The sequence below is a fragment of the Centruroides vittatus genome, unplaced genomic scaffold, assembly GCF_030686945.1.
Source record: "Centruroides vittatus isolate TY-2023 unplaced genomic scaffold, ASM3068694v2 scaffold_1014, whole genome shotgun sequence".
Classification (NCBI taxonomy): domain Eukaryota; kingdom Metazoa; phylum Arthropoda; class Arachnida; order Scorpiones; family Buthidae; genus Centruroides; species Centruroides vittatus.
Genome location: NW_027122665.1, coordinates 308,478 through 335,144, shown reverse-complemented (window position 1 = coordinate 335,144; position 26,667 = coordinate 308,478). Strand labels below are relative to the sequence as shown.

Sequence of the window (26,667 nt, the reverse complement as noted above, 5' to 3'; positions counted from 1 at the left end):
GGCGCGAAGCAACTCCCTGTTCGACGCGAACGCCTTTACTTGGCTTTGTAAAGAAAATATTTTAAAGGAAATTTATGTGCTTTTCGGGCAGGGAGGCGAAAATACTTCGTCGGTAAATATCCCGTAAGTGTGTGGCGCTTCCGGAAAGCGCGCCGGCTTTCCCTTCCGCCAAACCCGTCGCGTCCCCTCTTCCGGTCGCAACCGGAACGGACCGAAAGAGGGCGCTTTCCCACCCGGAAGTTAGACGTTGGGAAGCTCTATCGACTTCCTTTTTCACGTAAGACAGGATTTTAAAAAAATACCCCGATTTATCGTAACTCTCCCTTTATAGAAGGTTGCGAAGAACCGCTTTAAAAGTAACACGTATTCCGACGAGCCCGACATAAAACTACACGAAAACTTTCAACGCGCCGTCCACTCTGCGTGTTTATGTAGGGGGGAAAAATGTCGCTCTGTATTCGCGTTGCGTAGAGACAAGGCGGAAAAAAATTTGAAAATTAGATTTTGGAGCGGAAACTCGAGTCACGCGGTGAGAGTGGACCGGTAGTTTGTCTACGAAAGTCACGAAGCGGATGTTTTGGTACGGTCGATATTTAACGATCCTAAATGAATATTTATTAGAGAGACTCTTAAGTGTTCTAATTAATAATGCAATAATCTCACGTCTTAAACTCCGTCCGATAGTTCAAGTCCGTCACTCCGCCTTTAAATCATCCTCTTTAATATTTATTTAATACATAATCTTAGCTTCGGATGATACTTTTAAAGCGTAAAAATGTTTTTCTCACGTTTTGGAACTAACCGTTAATTTAGATATTTCGAAAATTCTCCATACCTAGCAAATTGGGCGAGCACGAGCTTCCAGAGACCTATTAAATGGGTGTCCATATTTAAATCCCGTTATTTAAACCGAGCGGCCAAATTGCCTTACACCAGAAACTGTTCTAAGATAACCGAGACCCCGTTATAACGATGAACGACAAACAAACATTTTTTTTTTTTTTATTATTTAAACATTGTTTTATTCGTACAATCGAGCGTTGTTATAAAGAAAAGCGGTTGGCGAATTCCTCGATCCATATAAAATACGTTCAAATAAATACGGACGACGTTTTTAGGGGCAGGAACCGCTGGAAAAAAGTAAAGTTTCCGGGAATTAAAATGAAATTGGCCAATTTTTCTAAGCGAAATCCGCATGCAAAGGAAACAAAAGAAAAATATTTACGATTTGGAATCCTTGTAATGTCGATATTCTGGTTTCAGCTCCCACATGTTTTTGTGAGGATTCTTGGCATTGTAATTGCATATGTCCTTCAGTATTTCCTTCAGGTAAGGCTACAAACGACAATAATTCGCAATTAGGACTCCGCAAGCTACCGAAAATTAACTAACTAAAGCTTAACGCTTTGCTTTAAAAAAAAAAACAACTCGATTGGAACCAAAATCATACGAAGTGATGCCACTCTACAGCATTTCGGGCCAGGCGAGTATCTCCCGAAAATGTTTTTCTGCACAGATCGGGAGAAATTCGGCAATCCTCCGACTGTTGGCACTCTTAAAAAAGCGATTCTACGTTCTGACCAGCGCCAATTTCCTCCTGGTGGCTGAATTTCAAACTAACATTTTTTCAACCCGAAAATCGAAACCGCATGCTCCTGACGTTATGTATACCAAATTTAGTCGAGATTTACCCGATAGTTCTTTCTGTGTGAAGCTCCAAACTCCTACTCTTTAATTATCATTATCCTGGCCACTTTTAAAGCCTTGTCCTACTTAATCCCAGACTTCAGATGGATAAAAAAATAGCATTTAATTTAAAATTCTGTAAACAAATTTCGAGTTTAAATTATTTAAGAAATGTGAGGATTATCTAAATTAACAGGTTTTTCTTGTTAATATATTTTAATTTCTCCCGAATTCCAGAAAATTAATTTCTTACTTATGGTTTCCTTTTGCTTAGCATAGAATATTTCTTCACAAATGTTTATAATAATTCCTTTTTTTAAATCTGTATAAAATGTTTAAGGCATAATCCTAATCAGGATTTATAAGTCTCAAATTTCTGGAGTTAAATAAAATCTGAACAATTTCATTTAATTGCTTAGATTTTATTTAAAATCCGGATTATAAATTCACTCAAACATCTTACCAAAAGAGGAAATTGTGATATATCTTTTAATTAAATACTTTTTCTGTGTGAAAAAATCCATCCAAAAAAAGTCGTTAAAACCTTAAATTTCCTTTGTAAATTTTTTCGTCTGATGGAGATTATTACCGACATTGTAGACAAATTCTGTTCGAAAGGGACCACCATTTATTTCTTGTGTTCCAGACTAAACACATTCGTGGCAATAGACCTTTCTTTACAGGCTACATGCCTATAAAGGACTTTTTTTACTTCTGGTAACATGTAGCCTATAAAGAAAGGTCTGTCACCACAAATGTGTATATCATGGAACACAAGAAATAAATGGTGGTCCCTTTCGGGAAGAATTTGTCTACAATTTTGGTTAAATTTCCTATTGTTAAAAATCTGGTCAATGGCAGCAAATCATCAAAATTCTAAATTTGGATCAACAGAATCTGTGTCAACCTGGCCTAAAAAATTTAGAGTTTCGACAATCCACTCGTCAATCGAGTTTAGAAAAGTTCGGACGATGAATGGCACTAGGTCCACCGTGGCATGTAAGCCGTCGGTGGACCTAGGATTGCACCAGAGTCATTGACTCTACAAATTCTTCTTAATTAAGTGGGATGCATTGTGCCTTGTCCCTTGTCACCCGGCCAAACCCGTAATGGGTACGGGGAAAAAAAAAAACACTCAGTTTCTACAGAGGGAAAACACAGATAGCCAGATCAAACAAAAGATTAATTTATTCCAATGCCAATTCTATCAATCTTTATTGAAGTAACTGAAGTACGGCAGTAATTATCAATAGTCCTTGATTCGATCATAAATGCCAATCACAAAAGAGTTGGCAATCTCTTATTAATAGCTTATTTTGAATATTTCCAAGTTATCCGAACATAATGAGAAAGTAACAGGACTTCTCGCTTAAATTTCTAATTAAAAACTAAAGAGCAAACTTCTACAGAGTCACTAAAACTAAAGAAAACAACCGATCCGAACTTTCGACAGAAGGAAAAATTAACAATACTGTATAATACAACTTAAAGATCTTCAAAAAGAATCTAAAAGAAAATGTGTAACTAAATTGAATTCACAGCACATTAAAAATATCAAACAACATATTTCAAACTTATCAAGAGAAGGAATTCTACTGGATATCTGGCAGACTGTAAACGCCCATTTTATACAGACTAATCTAAATAATGTATCAAATAAAGCTATCATAATATATGTACGAGGTAATAACTTACGACTGGTTGATGTGTAATCTTTTCTAAGTCTTTTAGGTTGTAATACTGATGCTTTTCAAAAGCCGAAAATAACAGATCCATTACTTTTTCTTTGTCTTCACGAGACTTCTTTCCTTCGGCTTTCTTCTTTATTTCAAATTCAATCTGTAATTGGCAATTCATTTTGTTTAGTTGAATTTATTTTTATTTTCACAAAAGTATATTAAATATGTAAAATTCATTATATTTGTAATTAACTTTAATATTCAATTAAATTAGCTTAAAGATGAACTCAAATGAGGAGTGACAAATTCAAATTACCAATTTTGAGAAACAAAATCTAATATAGTGTGACAGGTGCTGGAAAATTTGATAATTCTTACTATTAGTTAATTCTTTTTAGATATTTAAATAAATAATATGTTTTATAATACATGATACGAGCAAGAAGTTTATCTGTAAAATCTCTGAGTTATGGCTGCATCTAGGTGGCAAGTAGCTAAGCAAGCAAGCCAATAAGATAGTTTGTTTTGTACGAAACAGTCTGTTGTCAGTTCACTTGCATACCTGCTTGCCAACTAGATGTGCCCATTATATTGTTAGCAATAGCAAATGCAGTGTAAAAATGAATTAAATCACAAACCACACACCATAAAAACAAACTGATGAATGAGGACACTTGACTTGCATAAGAATCAGCATTTATAAATGATTAAAACTAGAATTTACTTTGCCAAACGTATTGTTCTGCTTTACTAAGCACAAATGTCCAAAACAGAGTCAGAGTGTATTGTATCAAATTCTTTAATGATCATACCATTTCCTTTAATTAAGGCACTTTGATATGTGTATTCTCTGCCATTTCCCTAAGGGAAGAAAGAGAGCAGAGTCGTATGTCACAGATCACGGCGGCTGGCAAATTTGTTTTAATCCACACAAGTGCAAACAATCTAAAAGAGATTTCTTCAAAACAGTAATGTATCTCCGAAATATCTTAATGTGTCTTCTTACAAAGCAAAACAGATTACTCTCATGAATATCTAAATAGTTGGTAGCTGACAAATGTAAAGATAAAGTATGAATTAATGTCACTGATATTCACACACTATTCATAGGAATATATTCTTCAAATAGAAACATAGGCTTATGTGAGTACAGATATGCAGATTACACTTTTATGCTACATTATAATATTGACACATGTATAGCATGATTGGTTTGCCAACAAATCATATTTTAGAATACAGTAGTGAACTGAAAATCGAAATCAATTGGGGACTGGGGTTGTTCAGATTAGGGATTTGTTCCTATTACGGTTTATGTACGAAAAAATATATTAACCTGTCCGATGTTCAAATTTTTCTCTGTTGCGTGTCGCTTCGTGTTGAATTTTCGTCAATTTTAAGCCTAGCGAAAATTTTTATAATAATAATCGAGGCTATCGTATCGTTAAAAATTATTTCTGCATTTTGTACAAACAAAATAAATATATTGAAGAATATAAAAACATGAAAATTATACTTTAGAAGTAAATTTAGTATCAAAAACGTTCGATTCAGCACGACACAGTCTGACTGAAAATTGTGCCGATTACCGGGGTGTCGATTTACGAGTCTCTACTGTATTTAACAACATATCTGTAAAAGTTACAGACACAAAACTATTCAACATGTGAAACTCATGAGAATGAATGTACACGATCATCTGCACTTTTATAATTGGCGGAATAGACCCCATTTCATAAACTGTAATAGTTTTCTAACTTATATACAGGATTTATAGTAATGCATGACAGCAAAAAAAATCAATTACAAACTCATAGAGTACAACCAATTAAGTACAAAATTGATGCCTTTTGCACACAAATAATGTAAACAGAAAGCTCAAAATGCTACCATAAACACTCATGCACACACGTATTTCTCATGTGTTCATTTATGTGTTTTCATTCATTTCTCATAACATGTATTTCTCATTTTTCTGTCTTTGTGCTGAATTCATTACTGTGCATTGAATATTGTGTCACTCACATATCAGTGTATACGAGTTTTACTATACATCCTGTACAGGTACTGCATTGAGTTTTAGTTATATTTTCAGAAATTAGTTGTTTTGAATCATGTCTTAACATAATTTTTCCTATTTAGAATAATAGATAACAGGTTCCAGATTAACATTTTCCTGTACAACATCTCATTTTAGGAATGATTTAAAAAATATCTCTTTAATCAGTACAGTAATAAAACTGATAGTGTGTTCCATTAAAACAGTAATTAGAATTGGGTGGAGATAAGTTGGAATAATTCAATGTAATCAAAAATACACTAATCCAATGTGTGTGTTAAAGGTTAGAATTCCAATCCACAGTAGTTTTATTTCTATATACACGCAGTTCTCAGTTTAGAATAAATGTAAAATTTAGGTTTTACTTTAATTTATTAAAATTAACCTGTCAACCTATTGGAAACTGGAAATGCAGACATCAACAATTACTTTATTTTACTAAAATTAACAACACGTTTCTAAATTTTTCGGTTTAAAATTACATTGTTTATCTGATATGATACTTTTATAAAGCAAAATTGATCCTTCTACATCTACTGTAGATAGAGGAATATACTTAAACAGGCTAATAACAATTGGTTCAAAATCTACTTGAACACAATCATCACAAAAACAGATATATTAGTAATGTACCAAATGTTAAATTGAGCTATTTCTCTACAATTATTTTTACCTGCCTCTAGTGACAAATTATTTAGAAATTAATTAAAAATAATCGCAGAGAAGTAGCCCGATTTAATATGGCAGATCTACTTGAATGCCTGCAGCACCACTCAAAATATTGTACCTTCAGAAACCATGGGTTTTTATTAGTGCTAGTGATGTAACAAATAGTTTATTCGGCCTCAGCCGAATACCGAATATTCAGCCAGGAACGTGACCGAATGGCCGAATATTTGGCCAAACTATTTGGCTTGATTGACGCACGTACAAAAATTGGCGCGCAAACCGCATTATGGCAAGAATCGCGCACCCTGCTCTCTATTGGCCCGCTGTCACTACAATTTTTTCTTCCAGTAAGTCTAAATTATTTAAATTAATTAATTAAATTATAATTATTAAAGTTAATATGAAATGGAGCCTAACGTCTACCTCCAGTGCCAAATTGGTTTATAATTTATTTAATAACCGTAAATAGCCCGACATGATTTGGCAGTTGTTGGTATTTTGATGTAAGTTATAACTTATAAGTTATTTTATTTGCAATCGATCTTTCTAACTCTTTAATTAAACACTAAAATTTGTTTTTACTACATATTTGTAGACTGAATAGTGTACCCTAAGGATATACTTTAGTGGGGACATATGGTCTAGTTTCTCTCCAGTTGTGGAACAGTTCAAATAGATTATTGGGGATATATAGATTATTTGTGAAGTTTTGTGATATTTTGTTTCTATTGTTTTTGTCAATATTTTTTAAATTAACATGATTTCAAATATTATCTTTTGCTTATAAGGAGAAATGCTCATTCTTTGCTTTATATATAAAATAACTTATATATTAGTTACTCATCTTCTAGAAATATCGTATTTAATGAAAGAATTATTTATCTAAGTTTCAATGAAACGTTTCGTAAATCATTTTAAAATATCGTAAAAAATATTAAAATATACACAAATACGAATATAACAAAATTAACTAAACAATAACATTGATGCCCGATACATTCTAACCTACACGCCATCAATGCCATAAGATATCGGACTAGATAAAGGCTATATTATTATTTAATTACGAAAGAATTTAATACTAGAGTTAGACGCTATTTCTTATTAACTTTAATAATGATAGTTTAATGTTCAGCATTAATAAAAGTTACCAAAATGATTAATTTACTGTGTTTTTGTTATTTCTTACTCCTGTTTTTAGGTATTCGGTATTCGGCCGAATAGTGATTAAATATTCGGTATTCGGCCGAATAGTGAAAAAATAAGCCGAATACCGGGTAGTAACCGAATATTCGTTACATCACTAATTTTTATCCTTCCTATAATCATTATCATGAAATATTATTACTATATTATTGCTTATAAAATTAACGATTTTGAAAACAATGTAACATAATGTTTAATACTTTTGGTAGTACAACATCATGTATTTACAACAAATTATTAAATTAAAATCACTTACATTATTCTTATGATCCGATATCGGTTTATAATTTTGAACAATTTTTTTCAAATGCTTCACCTGACGTTCGGGTTGACTTGCCTGAATTATAGTATGCCTTAAAAGTATTAAATTTAATTAATATACAAAATTTTTCTATTTTAAATAAATTTATCGTTATGAATTAATTAAAAGTTATTATTATAAATAAATAAATTGATTTACGTGTTCTATAAATTGTAATTTATCAAGACAAAATTTCTGAACTACACTCATCCCTCGATTTACATGGTAGATACATCCTAGAAAAATCGCGCAAACCAAAACCGTGTAAAATGAGATACCCAATAGAATTTTTCGAAATAATTCAAACAATGCTTATTTACATTCTAATGGATGTTGTTTATGACCTCAACAAATTTCGTAATTTTACACCAAATAGAAATTTATGTTTTGAACAATTTTTTTTGCTCCCTATCTATAGGGATAGTGTATTGGATTGAAAAAATCGTGATGTATTTCAGTATTTACAGTAACTGATGCACATTTGTTTAGGAACCTGTCTTTCCCTGATATTTATATGAGAATAACCCGTGAACGGCCACCAACAGCTGTCTCAAAAACTTTTTTTGTTTTCATTTAAAATCCGCATAAAAGCGAAACCGTGCAAATCGAGGAATAGGTGTATTTTAATTTGTCAATTTATTACCTTAAACCCACATTTCTCCACCAGTATTCCATAGAACATAATTGCATCTTGGAGTGGAACCCCAAGACATACCGTGGAATGTCTGAGGTTTCACAGTGAGTAGAAAACAACTCTACGAAAACTGTTCTCTACGCTTGTAAATTGCATTAAAAATCTCTCATCAGTGCCATAACTAGCTTTCATGTGCCCTGTGCTAGATTTTATTTTTGGCTTCATCTTTTAAAAAAAAAGCCAAAACCATTACAGAATTGGCCCTTAAAGCATTAAAATTTAAAATTTGAAAATGAAAGTATAATACTGATCATTCTTTTGATATGCCATTTCAAGGCCCCTTTGTCCTGCACCCTGTACCCATGCACCATCATTTTTCGAAGACTGTTTCCCATGTTTCCAGTCTTCAAGAAATGTACCCAGACAAGCAGGTGCAACATTCCCATTAATAAGAGTCAGAGAATTAGACTAAGAATGTGAAAAGATAACATTATTCACAGATAATAAGTAAAAGTGTAAAACTCCCATATAAAGAAATTGTAAAAGTTGAAATAAAGGTAATTATAAGTAAAAACCTATGTATTATGTTATGAATTTGGCAAAAATTACCAAAGGATGCTGTTTCCAATTTGCACTTTATTACAGGGGCAGACTTCCAATAAAAAGTCATCTCCATATGTGAAAATTGTCTTGGACTGTCATTGAAGTATTGAAATGACGGAAAAGAAAATCAAGTTTAACTAAATAATTGTAATATTGAAGAAAAATGCATCAAGATCTTATCACAAATATAATGCATATTGTAGGAAATTGAAAGTGTAGAAATATTAAAAACTAAAAATAAAATCAATAAAAATCTGCGTAAAAATAAATGATGATTGGCTTAAATTATTATAAATGTAATAATAATAATAAAGTGTATTTACAACAATAAATAAAATAATGATTATAATGTGTGTAAACTAAGATAACATGTTATGTAAAAATTACAGCAATAAATGTACCAAAATACATAAATAACAATATAAAGGAGTAGTCCTCATTTGGTACATTTTAATAGAATTTGAAGTTTTTTCAGTATAGTTTACAGTATCGTAGAACATAGAATTTAAACTTTAAAAATATGATATTTAAACAGAACGTTTACGTATCATATTTTTTAATTATTTACAGATCATGGAATTCATACCAATGACAAGAGGAGATAGAAAGCTTTTGCTTCATAATCATACCTTCAGTGAATTAGAATCATCATTAGATGATGAAACTAATCAAAGTTTTCAAAACTAAAAAAAAGAGCATTTTGAGTAGAAGTTGACAATTAACATGAGGGGTATCATTGAGAAAAAAGTATCCATTCAGACAAATGTCCATTCAATCAGATGTCTGACCACAGATTAAAGTAAATTAAACTAGAGTAATATTGGGTGGTAGCAGTTTAAGTACCACCTGAGTTTGCCCTCCTTTGCTGAATAGAATGAAGTGACATCAAATAATATATCAATCAAACCATTAGTTTTATGTTTTCTTTCTTTGTTCTCAGGCACCCTCTCTTCTAGGCACCTAAGCTTAAGCCTACTTGGGTTCCATGACTAGTTTTGGGTTCTGTGCAAACTTGTGATCATAAAAGGGTTTTGCTATTTAGAAACAGTAGCCTTAAACAGTTACTCAAATCTACAAAAATAATGCTGTGTTGATTTAAAGATATTATATAAAATATCATAAAACATATCTTTTGATAAATATTAAAAATAAAGAATATTCTTAGTTTAAAAACAAAGAATATTCTTAGTTTAAAAACAAGTAAAAAATACTCTGACTTCGAGGAACAATACAAGTTAAACAGATAAACAAATGATGAAAAAACCTAAACTTTCATTATTACCAGTATTTTTATTCCATTTTTTTTCTACAATTGATATACTCCAAAGGCATTTCGCTTCACAAGTAAGCCTCATCAGTGGATGTTCCTTGAAGTTGGAAGAAGTCAGAGTATTTTTTTACTTGTTTTTAAACTAAGAATATTCTTTATTTTTAGTATTTATTAATTATACTGATCCCATTGTTTTTAATCATTGAATTTATATACAGGTACTCCTCACTTTACGACCGAGTTCCATTCCGACGACTACGTCAAGCGAATTGGTTGATAAGCGAGGAGCTTGCGCCGGGAATATAGGATCATTGTAAAATTATACAAATTATGCAACAAACTTCAAATTTATTCATAAAAAGACTATTATAGTATGCTATTAGCCTATTATATTACTATAAGACTATTATAGTACGCTTAGTGCGCATGTCACCATTCACCACTGACTGAGCTCAACCACCATTCACCACTCAAGCTGAGAAAGGGGATTCCCCGAATTGCAGGTCAAAACTCGATTGGTCGTAAGTGCAAGTGGTCGTTAAGCAGATAGGTCATAAAGTGAGGAGTGCCTGTATTTATATCTTTTGATTTAAAGATCATAAATATTTTTACAAATTTTATTTTGTGTTCTTTTAGAAATAAATTTAATCATCAACAATATTTTGTTTTGGTAATGTCTGCTGAAGTTCATTTCTCAAAAGACCATTTGTTTAGCAAATGCAAACTCTGCCCGATGGCATTTTTTGAACTTGCTAACTAACACGATAACTTTGCTTCCATATGCGACTCCAGGGGCCCAAGATTTAGTTTGAGCTGCAATTCTTCTATTTGAAGTAATTATCTGTCCTTGACTGTAAAGATATTCTTCTACATTTCTTTTGTTATATTAAGAAAAAAAAAAAATTAAGATATTTTCATATTTTGTTTTAAACATAAAATGTTAAAATGTCTTCATAACTCAAAAAGAAAGATTTAAAAACTTCAAACACTTTTCAATAGAAACTCTTAAAATAATTAATAAAATTAAAGTGGCTAAATTTTTATTGTAAAACATAACAAAATCACACCCAAATAGCTCTTATTGTGTAGGTACTAAGAATCTAAATTATAGTTTGAGTTTTATTAATTTATTATAACCTTTCTTAAATCAACATAAAAAACCCATTTAATAACTAAAAGCAAACATTTTCAGCCCTTTTAAAAGGCCATCGTCAGGCTGTACTGCATTTAGAACAATCTTTTTAAATGCAATGGAATGTGAAACATCAAATGTATTACAAAACGTGTAATCTTGTGATTGGTTGAAATTTATAGAGTAAAATTAATTAAATTAAACTTATAACATTTCATCAAAATAAGTAACAAGAGAATAAGTATGCAAATTACATTCATCTAGGGACTTGATAAGAAGATCATCAGCTCAAGGCACGTCTTACAAAGAAGCAGGATGAAGTTCAGGTTACCGATTTTGATTAAACTCAGTGAGGTTATAGTGCATTCCAACAACTGACATGTGCCAAGTAGTAATACACAATACTTAAAATTAAATGAGAAAACTGAGGTTTAAAATTGCAAATCACTTAAAACCTTTAGAATTCCTCCAATATCATACTGTCCCTTCATTAGTCTTTAAAGTTCACTGACCTTCCTATTTCTCAGACTTAGATTTCCAAAGCCTCTACATATCTGAGGTTGTTTCTCCCTTTTAAAGATCTTATGATCTTCATTTCTTCCCAGTTTATATATACTGACTCCTGTTGATTAGTTATTAAAGTGGATTTTTGTACTGATTAAGAAAGTTACAGTTTGAGTTTTTATTAGTTCATAATCAGTTTTTATTGAATAAATTATAAAAAATTTCTAAGTACATTACACATTAGAATATCAAAAGACCGACTTACATTTTTAACTTCATATATTGATCGTCTCCCATGGGACGGCATTCTCCTTTACGTATAACGTGACCTTCCAAAACAAGTCCACTTCCTATATCAGAACAAAATTTTTTCCATAATTAATAAAATTTTCAGTATCAACGGTTTTTAGAGAATTTTTAAACATTTATTTTAAATAATAACCTATTCCTGTGGTGGCAACCTATGGCCCTCTAACATACATAATCCAGTCCATCAGGACAAATATAGTAAAGATCCCACAGATAGGTTTGTTGTAACTTTTTATTATACATCAATCTTTTTGTATGTTACCTGATATATTATATTATTATTTTTTTTTGTGTACACTCTTTATCAATTGTTTTTACTGTTTATTTCAATCAAGCAAATGATTACAATCAACTTGTTGGCAAGGCTGCACAGAAATTGCAAAGACCTAGAAAATGTAAAGTTCCGTATATGGAGACCACATTTTATTTTGTCTGCCATTTAAAAAGATTAAACACACCTTATCTATTATATTCTTGAATCACAAATATTAAAATTATACAGTATATTGTAAATGATATAATAAAAAAAAATTTATTTTTTTAATGTATCTCATAAAAATCAAAGTTTTCAAGAAATCTGGAATCGAGTTTTAATTACTTTCAATGATACTGAAGTTTCAGTATCCAATAACACTGGGAGCATCATCTGAAATCATATTCATAAATATATTTATGCATATATTGTATGTTAATCTGTCACATAGTTTAGTGTTCAAATTATGAATTAGGTCTTATAAATTATAATGGAGCTGAAAAATTCATAACTGCCTGTTTTTTTTAAGTATAGATGTATTTAGAGAGGCAAATACTTATCAATGTGTTACAATTGTGTTACATATAGCCTAAATGAGCAGTACACTATACCATATAAAATTTGTTTAAGTACAGTACATGCTTTGATGTTTGTGTAACAACAAAGCCATTTAATGATGCATTTCTTGGAACAAATCCCAGCTGTTAAGTAGTGCCTATCAGTAATTAAAGTGTTGAAATAAAAACAAAATTATAATATATTAAATCTTTATAAAAAAAAATGTAATACCTGTTTGAGTTTCTGGTCCACAGGAATTATCATCTAAATAAAAAACAATTTAATTAAAAATTATTGTATAAATCATAAATTTAACTATTAATTTCACCTAAGGCAGCATTAAACTGATCATTTTAAGAAGCTGACGTGACTTCTGTTAGTTAGAAAATACAGTTTGGAGTATTTTCTTGTTTCATCTTCACCTAATCAAAATGACTAACAAAATTTTCCAAAATTAAAAATTTAAAGAAACTAAATTGTCTTCTTTCCTCAATGTCCAATCATCAGAAGGCAACTTCGTTTCCTCAAATTTTTTCAATTTTGATATCCAAATAAAATCAATCAATCAATTTTTTTATGTTTGGATAAAAATGAAACAACGAAATGACCCAAAATATGTTTTATAATTAAAAAACACCAGTGAAATGTATTTTGAAAGCATAAATTATTATTGCATCTTTCTTAAAAGTGCAATTCAAGAATGACAAGTCTTACTTTAATTTAATAATGATATTAACGGAATGAGAAACTAATCATAACATGCTGCAATTTTTAATCAAATTTTTAATTTATTTAATTTAAAATATATGCTCTCTACCTCAAATTAGTAGTGGCTTACACCGTACATCATACTTTTCCTTTACAAATAGAATCGTGCCAGTCACTATCAGGGAAATCAGGGAAAAATCTACTATCACCTTACAGGGAAAAATTTTTTGAATTAAAATAACGTGACTTTTCGGTTTCCATTGGAAGTTTGTACGTAGTTAATCCGGGGTCTCCTTATCGGATCTTCTCTTTCATCTATCTGACTCTGTTCTAGAAATTATGGAAAGACAGACAGATGGACGAAAGTGGGGAATTTATACGTCTACAATTTTTTCAGCTCAAAATCAACAATAGTATATAATACACAGCTAAAAACTTTAGAATGCAATTTATAATAAAAACATGGAAAATGATAAATTAACAACACATCCATTTATATGCTTGTAATGGCAGAACCCCCCGATTAATCAGGGTTTTGCATTATCCAGGGCAAAATGGTGAGTGAATGCACTACTTTTATAAAAGAATTTATAAGAAAGTAATTTATAAAAGAAAGCTTAAAATGGAAGTTTTAAACTTTCTTTTATGATTACAGTATGTGAAATTCGGGTTTTTATCTAGTTTTTCCGAATTAATTATTCCTACAATTTAAAAAAAAAACGAAAAACAGAATTTGTGGGAAATTTTATAATTCTTCCTTTTAAGGCAACCGATCGCACACTGTAACATCATAAAACTGTACACTCAACATCCGAATTCATCATTTTCTTCCGTCCGACAATGATTTCGTGACTTAGTTCCCACGGCAAATCTATAAAAACTGCGTCTTTTCCCCCCCTCAGGGGAGTCTCATTCGGTCTGCCAGTCGTACGTGCTCTTGGACGAGCCACGAATTAATTGTTCAGCGGAGTCACGGAAATTTGACCTAGTGCCTATAATTTTGGATATTCTGTCGTCTACAGACTTTGCAAAGAGGTATGAAGTGATATCTGTAAACTCTCTCTCTCGAGCTCCTCCTACGCATAATTGAAAGTTAGAATTGTAGCTTAGCGAACTTAGAATTGTAAGTAAATTTTTCGTTGATTTTAATAAATATTGTTTTGTTGTTATAAATGAAGTCTTTACTTGACCGTCGGCCACACCTTATCGTCAACCCCATCTCACCTCCCCTCCACTCGCGTTTTGTTACGCCTAACGCGTAACAAAACGTAACAGCCATCCTTGACAAGTGGGTAGGTCAACGACCTGTTGCCATGAAAGGGGCAGTCGGACTTCCTCTGACACTCTCCCAGGCTCACAAATATAAGAAACATTGTAAAAATAAAGTATAAAGAGAGGATTAAAGGTGTTAATATATAAATCTTTTACATTCTTAATTTTTAATGTGAAATGACCAGTTGTCCATTTTCCAAAGTTTGATTATCTGAGGTGGCATCTGTCCAACTTACCTCAGACAATCGAGACCCTATTGTATATCTTTTTAGAATATAGAACTGCACTTTGTCATATTAAAATAGTCTAGTGTTTCAAGTTAAAAACAAATATTACTACTTTAAATAAGTACAAAGATATTAATTAAAAATACTAATTAATTATCAGAAAATATGTAAATAATTCAAATACTAAAATAAATTCAGCAAGATTTAAAGCAAGAATCTTTATATTCGTTTAGATTCTGATAAAGGAACATATACTCGATTTGTTTAATACAATGTAATATATGAAACAAACATACATTTGTTATTTTCACTAATAGTAGTAAATAACAAAAAAACTTAAAATATCAGATCTTCTAAAAACAATGCTACCATTTTAAATTATTATAATTATGTTAATTATTATATGAGATGTTGCAACATACATTAAAATATTGGAAAACTGTCCAAGTTTCTTCTAACTAAGGAAACTAATGTTTCTTCTCTAGAGAAGTTGGTGTTTTCATTGTGCTTTCAAAGTCAGTTCTCTACAAATGTAACAAAAACAGTCCAGCTGGTTTTTGCATACACGACATGTTGAGTCAGAGAAAAACAGTGTGTCCGAGTTCCTTGGATCTCTGCCAGATCTTATATAGTTGACAGGACACACCTCCACATCTAACAGGTGGGTGAACGGGGGGGTCCCCAGGCACTCAACACATGTGGTCTGCTAAGATGTAGCACCTGACCCAGGAGAGTCCTTTTAAAAATATTCCTGATATTAAGCAAATATGATTTCTCCAATTTTATATTTTATTCAAACAATGGTAACAGAAAGTTTGTCTAAAGAGGCATTTTTCTGAAGAAAGTGGTATTAAAAAAAAAAAAAAAACCAGTTAATAGAAGATTTTGGACTGCAGATTCATATTCTGCACACTAAAGTACATTAAAAAAAAAAATCACGTTTTCTTTCACAGGAAGATTTTGATGTAGAACAGTGTAATTAATATAATTATAGTACAGGTATACCTCACCTTACGTCGGTAATTGGTTCCAGGAGAGGCGACGTAAGTCGAATTTACTGATGTAGTTATGACATAAGTCAAACTACGGTGAAAAATGCTAATAATGAGCACTTAAAGACCACTAAATAAGACGACAACACAGAAACACAGATGTTTTCGTGTTTCGTTCTCTAGGATTTACAATAATTATATTAACATTTATTGTAAATGTACATATTTTAATATAATTTTATGTGCTTTTAACGCTTTTCTAGTGATATTACAAATTCAATATTTGTGGCGGACAAATGTAAAGTCGAATAAAATGACTTAAACTCGATTTTTATTTTTCCATATACTTTTTTGACAAACGACGTATAATCGAGAATGACGTAACTCGAGGTATACCTGTAATTTAAAATAATAGCATTCTTTTCGGAAGACCCGTATTTCTACACAAATAGTTTTAAAAACTAAAATTATATTAAAAACTTACTTTTTGTACTAGAAAAAACTGCTAAAGTTTGGTTAAAAATCTTATTAACTGCAAACTGATGTTCTTTAGGAATTCCCGTTTTCTCTGTTGGTTCTTTCATGTTTACTATTTCATCATTCAGAGTGAATTTAATGTCTGGCTTACCCATAGCACCCCTAATCAATTTGAGAATAATATTTGTTTACTTAAATTCAAACAGTTATATAAGTTTTAAAAATAATGTTGAAGGTAATTGATATTATTTACAAAAATTAAAATTTAAACCTTATTTTTAAACGTCCGACTTCGGTTTTCGGAGGAGCTTTTTTCCATCTGGACGATAAATATTTGGGAACCTAAACAATGAAAATATTATTAAGACAGAATAATAATACATTCTTATGAAAACTTAAATATGGTACAGTTGAACCTCTAATTCAGTTGAACCTCTAATTGTACCATATTTAAGTTTTCATAAAAACAGTTGAACCTCTAATTTCATCTGCCTTTAAACACGGTCACTTTTCCCGGAATGTGTCTTTTTGAAATACATACAAAATAACCTTCAGACGACAACCGATGTTTTCGTTCTCATCAGCAGAGGTGACCAAATTATATTTTTGAGAAATAAAATTTGTATTGTACAAAATTAAAATTTTATGTAGAATATTTGCAATGTACTGATACAAACAAAACTTACTCCAAAAGATAGGTAATACTCATTTAAAACTCCCAAACTTGCATATAGATCTCATTCCTAAGTATATTTTTCATTGTTTGAGATAGTTACGCACTCAACATAGAAACAATTTCAAAGGCAAATAAGTGGTGTCACTAAATCAAAACTCGATTGTACTTTTACACTTGCTGCTTTGTAACTTAATATTCGTATATGTTTTTAATAACTATGAGTGTCTTTTCACAGTAACATACTTAATCTATTTTGATCTGTAAATCAAATGCTACCAGAACTTTTCACGTTAACATAAAAGTAGTCTGGTAAAATTTGGCTGATATATTTAAACTCTAATTTACATTATACCTTATACTATCTGCATATACTTGGTGTTGCTTGGGCTTTCGAGGGGGGTGGGGAATTGGTGAGGTCAGGTTGGGAGAATGATAAAAACAAGAGTCGTAGTAACTAAAATGCACATTTATCCACCTCAATATTTATAATAATGAAACTGCAAAACACAAATTTCTTGGACTTAAGTTAACAAGGTGGTAGGACCACAGACATGTTTGCCCCACATTGTACCTTTGCCAATTTGCCACTCTACAGTTATGCATGGTATAAAAAGATAATAATACAGTAGAGCATCGATTATCCGACTCAATTGGGGACTGGGGTTGGTCGGATAACCGAAAAGTATGAAAAAATACATTATTAGTATAGTGTATTAGCCCTGGTTTAAATACTAGCCTCCCTTTCATGGTCGAGCCAGTGCTGCCAGCTAAAACATGCAAAAATTTAACAAAAATAATATTAAAGTAGCCAAGACATAACCAAATATTGTAGCACCACATCACTAGCGGACATTTGAATTTGCTGACTAGAACGCGGTCGGTTAATCGGGGGTCGGATAATCGATGCTCTACTGTAATAATAATCACATCATTAACAAACAATGTTATCAATAAAATAAAGTGAATCATCAAGCATCAATTACAATTACCTTTAAGGAAACATTCAATATGCAAGTTAGCCATCAAAGGAAAGAATCAGAATGTAGTAACAATTAGTAGCTTATAAACTGGGTTCAATATATTCAACATTACCATTAGAATTAGAATATAGTGACAATTAGTGGTTTATAAACTGGGTTCAACAGATTAACGTTACCATTCAATATACAGCTGACCCTTGATAATCCGACATACCTCCCATCAAGGCCACCGTAGTCCCTGTCCCGTTACGTGTCTGCTTGCACAGAAGGATGTCACGACATGAACCTCCCCACTCAATTCTTACACAATGACACACATTTCTTGTGTTTTCTGTAAGCAGTTCTGTACGTACTGTATTATTTATGCCTATACATACTGTATGTACTGTACATTTATTGGCTTCCATATTTCTTTTAATAAACATGTTTTAGTTAACCGAAATGGGTGTTTCATTTCCATATTAACTTAGGCAGCATTTTACTCATAAAATGTAGGAATATTGTAGGCTACTGCTAGCAAAACAATGCCAAATATGTAATCACTTTCGGTAATCCAACACCCCTTTGGTCCCATACCTGTCGGATTATCAAGGATCAGCTGTATAGGTATAGTTCAATATGGGCCAATTTATGAGCAAAAACATTTTACAAAACATCAAATCACATTGCGTCATCTGTGCACACTAAATTCAACTAATTGATATGTAAAGTATCCCTTGACGCAGTGATAAAGCATTCTTCCGTAGATTAATTTATTGATTTTCCACTAGGGTGACAACGACATTTTGCAGGTGCTGCAAAATATTATGCAAAGTAGCACCATAACACTTCTTGCACATATTAAAAATGAAAAAAGTACAGTGGGTGATCGGTTAACAAACGTAATCTATTCCAAGACCGCGTTTGCTATCCGAATTTTTCATTAACTGATAATCGATTTACCATAGATTTTTGTGGGAATTTGATTAATTTAATTCATTCTGGTGACCCTAAAAAGTAAATAAAAAATTACATAGTTTCTTACTATGTTTATTTACATGTAGCCTAATAACAAACTAAAAGCAATCTCTCCATTTTTTCACAGATGGCACATCTTTGTTTCTCAGATGCAATTTTCATTACTCCTTTATATGCTTCAGTCTTTTTGATTATATCTTTCTTAGTTAAGATTGTATCTACCTACAATATCAGACATCTGCCTACTCTCTACCTTGACTATTATCTCTTGCCTAGTTTCTATAGTGAACAAAGTTCTTGACACTCCACTCTTTTTAGGCCCCATAATATTATCAGTTTTTTAAATAAAAAGTTCAGAAAATCACTTATAAAAATTCAGAGAACAGAAATTAACTAGTGCAAAAAAAAGTTATTTATACAACTGTGAAAGTCTCGTTCCATAAACCATGTATGCCAATAAAATATAGTTTTACAAATCTTAAGTGGAGTGTTGCTTCTTGTGTTTGATGTCCGAACATAAAAATCATCTGCAAAAGTGTTCGTTGTCCGATTTGTTTACAATCTGAACTGTTCGTTAACTGATCACCCACTATACAACTCCACATCAATAAAGAAACGGGGAACCAGAAGAAATTACCAAGTTGGGGAATGCAGCTATTAGAAAAAGGTAGAAAAACATCGAATTAACTCTTATCATCATCATAAAGGAATGAGCAAAAAATATTTTTCGATACTTTTTGTATAAATACGATACAGTCTCAGTAATGTGGCCATTTACTAGTTCAACACATCCATTAATCTGATACTACAGTCTGCCTGCAGAAAGAATCAACTCGGATATTAACCAATGAGCATCGGCCATCAATCGCTTAGTTGTGGCAAGTTTCTTCCAGCTTCTTCCCCATTTGATAAACTTGTCACTGCCATTATAAACAGCATTACGAAAGCTTCACATTCCGGTATTGGAATACAAGGAAGTTTGTTATAGTAGTTGTTAAATGCACAATTCTTTACAATTAACACATGTTATAAGAATTAACAGAATTGTCGTTCTGCCAACTAGCGAGAGAAATAAAACGAAATTCACATATTACCCGACACATTAAGCAAAAACTGCCATCATCAGTAGGGAATGTGCCAATCAGTTTACCACTGAAGACAATCTTTCCCATACACAGACCGTAGTCAACTCTTGGGTATTGCTAGCACCATCTCCAAATCACACAAACTTTCCACTAAAAGCAGCACGATATCTAGCCCGAGCTCGAACACCGAAGCTCGGGCACCACATAAGACACCGTTAGACCCGTCATCTCGGGCCACTCAAAACCAGTACAGTACCATAACAAAACACTGTAAATATAAAACGAGTCCCCGAAATCCCATCAAAAATACTGTACTTCTACTAAATTTAGTGTAAATCCACCAAATTACATTGGCAACACTTGACTGATGTTTTGATCAATAATCCAATCCAAATTATGTTTTGATGCATTATTAAATTGTCAAACTTATTTGTGCGCCATTGAATTCGTCTTACTTCCAATAATCCGGCAATCTCCTTAATCCTTAATCGGTTTCGGTATTATGTCGGATTACCGAGACTACTGTTAAGCGAATGAACTAAAAGTAACTCCTGCCACGTTCGTTCAATAGCGCTTTCAAAGTACGTAAATAACGTAAAAATTGATTAAAAATTTGAAATTTTTTCAAATGTGTCTTCGAAACGTTTTTATTTTACTTACCTTGACCAGCCAAACGCCTCTTTTAGCATTCGTACAATCCAAATCGCCGCTCATGACGACGAATTCCGCGACTTACTTTAAACTGCTGCTCTCGCCAGAGGGCGCCACTATTTATACTTTCTTCAACTAGTGTTGCCAGTTTTTGAGATAAACAATTTGTAATTTGCTAGATGCAAAACGTACGCTTTCGTTTCTTGTATTACAAACAATAAATAAATAAATAAATAAAGTAAAATAATAATAATAATAATTCTGACCAGAGAAGGTTCTTCCAAAACATTAACTTTTTTTTTTTGTAACTCTTTCCGCCCAGTGGGCACTAAGAGGGCCTCTTACAGCAAGCCCATTATGTGTTCGGCCAGGCCCACAATGGAGCGGCCGGGTGGTGAGGGACGGGGACCGACATATCCGGACGGACCACCCCGAAAAATTCCTGGAGATTTTTCGACCCGTCCGGATTCGATCCCGGGTCCCCCAGGGCGGCAGGCTGCTAACCTTGACCGCTCAGCCATCCGGCCATCAAAACATTAACTGTGATAGAAAAATCATCACCGAACTAAATAAAGATCAAATTACACAGTTTTAAAGAAATTTATGGGAAAATGGAAAAGAATATAAACATAACATAAGCTGGATAAAAACGTTTGAAGAGGAGACAAGTGAATAGAATGTGGATAGTCTGTCAATAGCGGGGTTGAGGCCGAAGTTTTAAATGTGAAAACGTGTACGTCTGACGTTCAGCGCCGCTTTCCTGTAAGCCTAGAAGTTTGACAATGGTGTTTGGAAAGTCAGTGGAATCATGCTCGACATTCCAAACGTCATTGTCAAACTTCTAGGCTTACAGGAAAGCGGCGCTGAACGTCAGACGTGCACGTTTTCACGTTTAAAACTTCGGCATCAACCTCGCTAATAACAACAGATATGGTAAATAAATAGAATTTAAAAAATCAAAAACTGGAAGTCTTCTGGAAACGATCAAGTGCATGAGTTTTGGTTGAAATACTTGACCAGTTTAGATCCAATCATGGCTGATCATTTCAACAATTCACTGCAAAACTGTGAAATTGAGGAATGGTTAAAAACTGGCAGAACCTACCTCATACAAAAACACCCAGCAAAAGGCACAATACCATCGAATTACAAGCCAATAACATGCCTACCAACTATGTTCAAATCACTTACTGGCATTATAGCTGATAACATCGTAACATTTTTGGAACTAAACAACATCCTACCAGCAGAACAAAAAGGGAACAAAAGAAAAAGCACAGGCACAGAAGACCCACTCTTGATTGACAAAATGATCCTGGAAAACTGCAGAAGGCAGAAAATAAATCTGTACACGGTATGGATTGACTACAGAAAGACATATGACTATTTACCTCATAGGTGGATTATAAAATGTTTGAAAATCATTTGCCTGAAAAGATGGCGCAACCAAAATTTTAAATGTTGCCGGGAAAGTTGAACAACTCGTCTCTGGTTGATTGAAATAAAGTTTTCAAAACTTATACTTTATTTATAGATAAAAAATATTTTAAATTTATTTTTATGTATTTTCGAATAAATGTCAAAGGTTTCTACAGTAACAAAAATTGTTTCGGGCAACAAAACATTTGCCATTGTTGAGAACAAGACTATTGTTAGTTTCGAAGATTCTGAACGAAGTAAAAAGTAAGACGTTTTAAAAATTTTATTAATTTGTTCTATATTTATTCAGTATTTCAATAGATGTTTCTTTTAAATTCTTAATATAATGATTAAATTGAACATACTCTAATGTAAATATACTTTCTCATTTGGCTCTTACCGCCCTTTGGGTTGTAAGAGGACCTTTTTAACCATGCCTATTGTGCGTTCGACAGGATGTTGAGGACGGGGCCCGACATATCCGAGACAGACCAGCTCTATCCAAATATTCTTGGAGTATTCGCCCGATTTTGATTCCGGATTCTTCAAAGTCGTAGGCAGTTCACTGACAGATTTCAACTACCCATCAGTCAGGTATACTTCTTGTAATATTTGATAAAATAATTAATTACTTTAAAAGCTGCAATTTTTAAGGTCTATACAATAAACCAAACTCATCTTAAAAGTTGATTTAAAATTTTGTATTATTAATTGAATTAATGGGATAAGGTAGTACAACAGACGGGCGATCTCTGAAGCGTGAGTACCCGAGGAGGGATTTCTGTGGGAAATTGGCCTGTATTTATGCGTTAGACACGTGAAGAAAATGCAGAAGTCTGTTGGTTAGGGCCAACTACCAGTGATCAGTAGTCATTTGTTTTGTCCACTCTGTCACTAGTGAGAAACTTTGTATTAACTAACTATTGGACAATCCTCTGAATAATATTTCGAGTTTTATTTTAATTTTCTCGATAAGATTTCATTTATTATTAGAAAATTTATATTTTAATTCCAATCTGATAAAAGTTTCTATCAATAATTACAGTAATTTTTAATTTTTATGACAAATTTCTAATATTTAATCCGATTTCTGAATTGTCATTAATTTGAATGGTCTGTAAATAATGACTTAAATTTTATAATACGAGTGGTATCACTAAACATTTTAAATTTCAGTTATATAATGATTAGAAGAATAACTACTTAATTTGATTAATTAATTTTTTGAATACACAAATTTAACTATTAAGATAAAATGTATACATAATATAATTAAACTATTTTAAAGAAAATGATATTTTATAAGTTGCACAATGCTAATATATAAATTATTTAACGTTTGCAAGAACATAAGTTTAACTTAACTTACGTTCTTGCAACTTAACTTGCGTTTTTTCAACTTAACGTAAGTTGAAAAAACACGCTTAACACTGCCTTGAGATGCAAATATGCTAATGACGACCGTGTATTGTTAATAGAAGTACAGTCAAACCTGTTTTTATGCGCTCTTTTTATGTGCGATTTTTATTTGTGCGGTATAGTTGGCGACTAGTCTCGTGCGATTCGTCATGTCTCACGTTGACTTATTATAGCTAAATAAACTTATTATAGCATAAATGCACTTATTATAGTAATATTATTGCATGAATATGCGAAAAATGAAATAAATTACGTTAAGTCAACAAAACACCACCTGGACAAAAATATGTAAAACAGACGATAGACCAGACGATGCAGTCAAGTGCTGACATCTGTTGTCAATAAATTCTATTTCGTACGGTTTTGAGTTATTTTCTATGTGAGACTTTTTTTATGCGGTCCCTGTTGACCGCATAAAAAAATATTTTTTAATTGTGTTGCGAAAACTATTATTTACAGCCATTCGTGAAGTTTCGTGCGATTTTTTTTAATGCGTCTTTTTTAATGCGGTCCCTATCCCCCGCATAAAAACAGGTTTGACTGTATTTCCATTCTTTTGATTTTTCATTCCGCTGATCTTTTGACTTGACAATCCCTCTTGGAATTCGAAGATTATTAATAGACAATTTAAATCGAGTAGTATACAAACACTAACCGGATTTTTAAGGCTGATAGACAGTTATAATCATTTCGGTAACTCTAACTCACCTTGTATGTCTTAATTTTCTGGTAATGTATTTTTAATTCTATACAGTCTTATTCACACACTTCTTTAATTGGCTGCCTTCGTAAATGAAAATACATTTTAATTACTCAGATTTTTGGATATTGAATATATTTATGATTCTGAGGAGATTTGATCATTTCTGGTCTGGATCGTAGTTGCCATTTATAACTTTATCGTTGTAATGAATTAATTGCAGTTATTTAATTATTCAATTGTGATTGAATATTCCAGTTATTTTTGCTAAATATCTTAACTTTTAAAACGACTTTAGTTCTTTTAAATTAAAGAGTTTTAAAAATTGTATAAACGTTATATTTCACAAATACAAGAATTTCGCAGTTATATAAAAGCGTTTCCTTGACATTATATTTAATATAAATGATCATTTTCCACAATTTTCCTGTATAAAACACGAAGAAACATTTGAATTTCAAATAACGTAATAGTTTGAAATTCATTGAAAGTATTTCGTAAGTTTAGAATATACCTTAACAAGACATCTTATAACGGTAAAAATATCAGTGGCCCATTATCCTATGGGCAAAAGGCCAATTGCCTAGAGCCCCTAGCAACAAGAAACCGAGAATCAATCTTTTACAAGAAAATATTTCTCTCAAAAATTACCCCGAAGAAAAATGTATGATGTCACACTGATGATTAGGCTAAATGGGGCGCCCTAATTCAAATTTGTCTCGGTCCCTTGAAACTATAACGCGCTACTGAGAAACATTACATTTTGATTATTTAAATAATAATAATAATCTTTATTCATAGTAAGGAGACATTGTTACAGGGGGGAATTGGTTAATGTACGAGAAAGAAACAAAGTACAAACATTAAGTTAGTTGCATGAATATTGACAAATAGACAATATAAACATATAATCATTTCGTACAATAAACATTCAATTCGTTAGTAATATGAGTAAAGAAATAAACAATTTTGTACATATTCATTTTTGTTAGATTGCCCAGTGTGGATCTATAATTTAGTTCATTATTTGTAGAAAATAGGACTGATGTTTGGAATTTTTGATGATAATTTTTCAAAGCAGAACAATCTCTGAGGTGAAGTGCAGAAAAAGAATTAGAGTTACACCAATAACACGATCTTGAAAAGTCAATATATGAATTGTTTACAATTAAGGAGTGATGGTTGAGTCTCAGTTGAAGTAATAAACGTTTAATATTTAAAGTTGTATCCATTGTGATATGTTTGATTGAGCAGGTAGGCTTAGAATATGTAAATACCAAGCGTGGTATGTTGAATTCAGTATTGCGTTTTGATCACCAATCATCGGATGAGAGATTACTGAGTCTATCATCATAGTATAGGCATATTTCCAATTGTCAGTATAGTTGTCAAATAGGGATATAGATACTCCAAATGACTGTAAAACTTTATTAAACTTATAGCTCCATGTCATTTTGTTGATATTGTCGTTATTCATTTGAGTATTCATAATATGAAGTAAAAATTTATTATCATCATCTGTTGTGTTCAATAATCAGTAATAGAATTTGATTAGTCTTTTCATAAAGAAGGGGAAAAGTTGACATCTGTTGGTTTCTGCACGTATTGCATATCCTGGGACAGTACGTTCGAGTTTAAATAGTTTACGTAAAAATATGATGTGAAATTTTTCCAAGTCATAGAATATATCTATGGCCCAAATTGGACTGGCATATAAAATAGCTGGCATTATTATTGAGTTAAACAGTCTCATATGAAGTTTTAAATTCGTAATTTTTAAACTAGCACTTAAATAGAGAGTATTATTAATTAGTTGATTGATTTTTATATTGAGATATTTCAAGTGAGTCTGAAATTTACCGTTCCAGTTGAAAATCGTACCCAAGTATTTTATATTGTTGACCAGTTCCAGTTCTAAAGGTTGATCATTTATATAAAAAGATTTCTCTAGATTTGCAAGTTTGATATTGTTTCTGAAAATAATTATTTTTGATTTAGCAATGTTAATTGACAAGGATATGGAATTCAGATAGTCATTGATTTTATTAAGTTTATGTTGTAAAGTCACTTTGGTTGGGGCCAATAGAACCAGGTCGTCTGCGTATAAATGTAATGAAATGTTCTTCCATATATATAAATGCCTTCTGAATCATTTAAAAATAGCTTATCGATATCGTTAATATAAAAATTAAACAGATAAGGAGACAGAGACTCACCTTGTAGAATTCCTCGATTTATAGT

The 26,667-nt window shown here is 31.9% G+C and overlaps 1 protein-coding gene across 1 annotated transcript; it reads right to left on the bottom strand.

The window, feature by feature from the left end:
* Positions 1 to 988: 988 nt before the first annotated feature.
* Positions 989 to 21,026, bottom strand: TfIIFbeta (transcription factor TFIIFbeta). The gene is made up of 9 exons (XM_067283617.1): positions 20,898 to 21,026; positions 16,811 to 16,881; positions 16,547 to 16,701; positions 13,095 to 13,127; positions 12,009 to 12,093; positions 7,556 to 7,652; positions 3,382 to 3,525; positions 1,226 to 1,335; positions 989 to 1,130 (listed from the first exon to the last, which is right to left on the bottom strand). The coding sequence occupies exons 1-9, from the start codon at positions 20,949 to 20,951 to the stop codon at positions 1,115 to 1,117; spliced, it is 765 nt and encodes a 254-aa protein (XP_067139718.1). The 5' UTR covers positions 20,952 to 21,026; the 3' UTR covers positions 989 to 1,114.
* Between the last annotated feature and the right edge of the window lie 5,641 nt (positions 21,027 to 26,667).